General features: G+C 51.6%; 1 protein-coding gene across 6 annotated transcripts in view; it reads right to left on the bottom strand.

Moving 5' to 3' along the window:
- The window catches only part of kif21b (kinesin family member 21B), a 100,068-nt gene that overhangs the window by 41,505 nt on the left and 53,563 nt on the right, over positions 1-5,000 (bottom strand). For all 6 annotated transcript variants that reach the window (XM_031567825.2, XM_031567826.2, XM_031567819.2 and 3 more), the window contains 3 exons: positions 3,889-3,952; positions 2,756-2,986; positions 214-358 (listed from right to left, as the gene is read on the bottom strand). In XM_031567825.2, the coding sequence (XP_031423685.1) occupies positions 214-358; positions 2,756-2,986; positions 3,889-3,952 (440 nt within the window). The remainder of the gene's footprint in view (positions 1-213; positions 359-2,755; positions 2,987-3,888; positions 3,953-5,000) is intronic.

The following is a 5,000-nucleotide window of genomic DNA, read 5'->3' as shown; positions in this document are numbered from 1 at the left end:
AGATGGATTCATTATGTTTAGTGTATCTTTCACTCCTGTGTTGATGGATACACACACACACACACACACACACACACACACACACACACAGACCGAACAGACACACACACACACACACACACACACACACAGACACAGACTGAGACACATGCACTCTCACACACACACACACACACACACACACACACTTACACTGAAGGAGGACAGATTCACCTCTACTCCATTGTTCTCGTCCGAGTCTCCTCCGACATTCCGCCCGTTCTCCCTGTTTGTTCCGTTCGCTCGGTTCGCCCCATTCTCCCGGTTCTCCTGTTCTAGAAGCTTTGCTCGCTTCTTCAGCCCCTTGTCTTTCTCTGGGCTGTGGACAGAGCAAACACGCAGCAGAAACACACACAGACACACACACACACACACACACACACACACACACATTAATCGATTGAACATCCTCAAACACAGCTCTACATGCATCATCCCTCTGTATAGCTTCACACACTAGAGGAATGTGGAGCTCCGGCGGTTCACTCTGCGGCCCTCTCTGACTTCTGAGTGCGTCCCCTGTGCACAGTGTGCAGTGGTCTGGGCCCTATGGGTACAGTGTGCAGTGTGCAGTGTGCAGTGTGTAGTGTGTAGTGTGTAGTGTGTAGTGGTCTGAGCCCTATGAGTGCAGTGTGCAGTGGTCTGGCCCCTATGGGTGCAGTGTGCAGTGGTCTGGGCCCTATGTGTGCAGTGTGCAGTGGTCTGGGCCCTATGGGTGCAGTGTGCAGTGGTCTGGGCCCTATGAGTGCAGTGTGCAGTGGTCTGGGCCCTATGGGTGCAGTGTGCAGTGGTCTGGGCCCTATGTGTGCAGTGTGCAGTGGTCTGGGCCCTATGGGTGCAGTGTGCAGTGGTCTGGGCCCTATGTGTGCAGTGTGCAGTGGTCTGGGCCCTATGTGTGCAGTGGTCTGGGCCCTATGGGTGCAGTGTGCAGTGTGCAGTGTGCAGTGGTCTGGCCCCTATGGGCCATCTCCAGTCTCCTGGGGGCAGATCTGAGGTGATATCTACCCTCTCCAGTCTGTGGGGGCAGATCTGAGGTGATATCTACCCTCTCCACTGGGGGCAGATCTGAGGTGATATCTACCCTCTCCAGTCTGTGGGGGCAGATCTGAGGTGATATCTACCCTCTCCACTGGGGGCAGATCTGAGGTGATATCTACATCTCCAGTCTGTGGGGGCAGATCTGAGGTGATATCTACCCTCTCCACTGGGGGCAGATCTGAGGTGATATCTACACTCTCCAGTGTTCTGGGGCAGATCTGAGGTGATATCTACCCTCTCCACTGGGGGCAGATCTGAGGTGATATCTACCCTCTCCACTGGGGGGCAGATCTGAGGTGGTATCTACCCTCTCCACTGGGGGCAGATCTGAGGTGGTATCTACCCTCTCCACTGTGGCTGGTCCCTGCCTTATGACATTAGCTCCAGCTCAGTGCGTGAGGTATGAGAGACAGCTAAGGGGCAGAGAAGAGAGAGAGAGAGAGAGAGAGAGAGAGAGAGAGAGAGAGAGAGAGAGAGAGATATAGAGATAGAGAGAGAGAGAGAGAGAGAGAGAGAGGGAGAGGGATGGAGAGAGAGAGCGAGAGAGAAAGAGGAAGAGGGAAAGAGGGAGGACCTGGGAGAGGACCTGAGAGAAGACGGCCATGTGAGCTCCTGTCTGTTGAGTACTCGGGGGGCAGGAGTTCAGCAATTAGAGTTCAGCCCCGCCATTACTGTTCCCATAGCCATGTGTGTATGTGTGTGTGTGTGTGTGTGTGTGTGTGTGTGTGTGTGTGTGTGTGTTCCCATAGCCCAGGGCTGTTACACATGAATCAGCCTGGCTCAGGGTTAGGGGTCCTGGCTCAGGCAGCCCTGGGCAACATTACTGTCCACACTAATGAACACTGCAGCGGGCAGATTTACTGAGGGAATATGTGTGTGTGTGTGTGTGTGTGTGTGTGTGTGTGTGTGTGTGTGTGTGTGTGTGTGTGTGTGTGTGTGTGTGTGTGTGTGTGTGTTGGCTGGTACAGGAGCACAGGACAAAAAGGACATGTTGCTGGCACGAATATGCATAAAGCACACGTGTACGCACTTGCACACATGCACACACACACACACACACACACCGGACAGCTAGGCCTGATCAGAGTTTGTGTGTGTGTGTGAGTGTCTGGTAGAGAAGTTTTACAGCTTCTCATCAGTACTAAAGCTTTAGAGGGTCACTGTAGTACAAACTGAAGACATACCCTGCTCACACCCTCTCAATAACAGTGTGTGTGTGTGTGTGTGTGTGTGTGTGTGTGTTAGCAGTAATTTATACACGATGGATGGTCTGCTGACATGTTCCGCCCATTGCTCCAAAAGACAGCTTGTGCATTTTGAAACCAACGATCACACACCCTTCCTCAGGCGTGCTGTGCTGTGCTGTGCTGTGCTGTGCTGTGCTGTGCTGTGCTGTGCTGTGCTGTGCTGTGCTGTGCTGTGCTGTGCTGTGCTGTGCTGTGCGATGTGTTGGTCAGGTCATCTGACTTGGTCATCAGCATTCGATGAATTGATCACATTAATGAAATTGAACAGGCAACACTCATGCACACAACCCGATTAATTTGTCTTGCAAATGACCAGAGTAGGCCACATCTCAGCATCAATCAGCCAGACTAATTAAACCAGTGAAGCCGTTTGTCTAATTAGCCTAATGAACTGGACTGGTTGATGGGATGACGGACGCGAGGCTTCTAACCTCTTCCTATTCTGGTTCCTCTCCTTCTTCTTCAGGCGCTCAATGTCCATCTTGGCCCGGCGGATCACGTCCGTCATCTCGGCCTCCATGGACATGGAGGGGGAGGAGCCCAGCGGGTGGCCGGGGGGCGGGGCCTGGTGGGAGGAGGCGGGGAAAGGGGAGCGCGAGGAGAGGCGGGAGACACTGCGGCGTAACGACTCATTCATTGCCTCACTCTCCAGGAGCTTGGACCTGGGACGGGAGAGAGAGAGGGGGAGAGAGAGAGGGAGAGAGAGAGAGGGAGAGAGGGGGAGAGAGAGGGAGAGAGAGAGGGGGACAGAGAGAGAGAGAGAGAGAGAGAAAGGGAGGGGGGAGACAGAGAGGGAGAGAGAGCAGGAGAGAGGGAGAGAGAGCGGGAGAGAGGGAGAGAGAGAGAGAAAGGAGGGGTACATAGAGAGGGAGTGAGAGAGGGTGGGAACAACAGAATGATGTGTCAAAAAATAGAAAGAGAAAAACAGACTCACAAAGAGATAAAGACATGTGAGAGAAAGAGAGAAGTGAAAGCGAGAGGGACGGTGGGGAAGAAGGAGAGAGAGAATGACATAGAAAGTGTCGTAGAAAGAAAGAGAAAGACGATGAAAAAGAGAGATAAACAGAGAAAGAGAACAATTGAGAGACGTGAGGAGAATACAGACAGAGCTTAATGTGACCTGCTCTTAACAGCCTCTCCTCTGGGCTTCAGCACTGTGTGTGTGTGTGTGTGTGTGTGTGTGTGTGTGTGTGTGTGTGTGTGTGTGTGTGTCTGAGTGAGAGTGCGTGTGTGTGTGTGTGTGTGTGTGTGTGTGTGTGTGTGTGTGTGTGTGTGTGTGTGTGTGTGTGTGTGTGTGTGTGTGTGTGTGTGTGACCTGCTCTTAACAGCCTCTCATCTGGGCTTCAGACCTCATCTCCCACCTGCCTGATGGAGCCACAAGGGTGTGTGTGTGTGTGTGTATGTGTGTGTGTGTGTGTGTGTGTGTGTGTGTGTGGTGTGTGTGTGTGAGAGAGTGTGTGCAGAGCAAACCATGTGACAAGGACAAAAAGTGAGTGTGGCAGTGTGGGTGTTTATCTGAAGGGTGTGTGTGTGTGTGTGTGTGTGTGTGTATGTGTGTGTTTACCTGAGCTCCTCAATCTCACGTATGTAGTTTTGGATCAGGGCACCGATCTCCTCGTTGCCTTCACCTGCAGAGGGAGAACAGAGGTCAAAGGTCAGGGGTGAGAAGGGTGTGAACAGACGCGCACACACACACACACACACACACACACACACACACACACACACACACACACACACACACACACACACACACACACCGCCACTACAGAAAACACACAAGCAGGAGGTCAGGGAAGGGGTGGGAAAGTGATGCCACGGGTATTAACACACAAGGGTTAGGGATGCCAGGGCTATGAACACACAAGGGTTAGGGATGGCAGGGGTATTAACACACGAGGGTTAGGGATGGCAGGGGTATTTATTAACACACAAGGGTTAGGGATGACAGAGGTATGAACACACAAGGGTTAGGGACGGCAGGAGTATGAACACACAAGGGATAGGGACGGCAGGAGTATGAACACACAAGGGATAGGGATGGGGGGGGGGTATGAACACACAAGGGATAGGGATGGGGGGGGGTATGAACACACAAGGGTTAGGGACGGCAGGAGTATGAACACACAAGGGTTAGGGTATTAACACACAAGGGTTAGGGATGGCAGGGGTATTAACACACGAGGGTTAGGGATGGCAGGGGTATTAAGACACGTCTGAACAATTGCAGAGGAGATCAGAGCGTGCGCTTCTCAGAAGACACTGACAGGAGAGACAGCCCAGGTCAATGGGACTGAATCAAATATGCACTTCTCTTGTGAAGACAGTGAACCAGGCTTCAGGTCAGACTCACATACAAGGACCTTACTAAAGGCCTGCTAAATAATATGCCCTTGTTCCACTGACTAAGGACCGCAAAGTGAACTTCATGCTTTTAACAGCAATTTGAACTCCTAGTTAATTCTATCTGAATTTCTATGTTGCTCACCATTTAACAAACGGGCTTCTAAATAGTCCTCTACTCTCTGTCTCATGTTCAGTATCTAGACTCTCTAGAAATAAAGGAAGGAGGCTTGTGTTTTAGGCATCATCTCTATTGTCATGATTGAGTGCTATTGGCCATCTCATCTCATCAATCGGCTTTCCTGGCCGTTTAAAAGGATGTAATATAGTGAT

Source organism: Clupea harengus, chromosome 5, assembly GCF_900700415.2.
Source record: "Clupea harengus chromosome 5, Ch_v2.0.2, whole genome shotgun sequence".
Lineage (NCBI taxonomy): Eukaryota > Metazoa > Chordata > Actinopteri > Clupeiformes > Clupeidae > Clupea > Clupea harengus.
The sequence above is the reverse complement of the archived record's forward strand: the minus strand, read 5'-3'. Positions and strand labels throughout refer to the sequence as shown.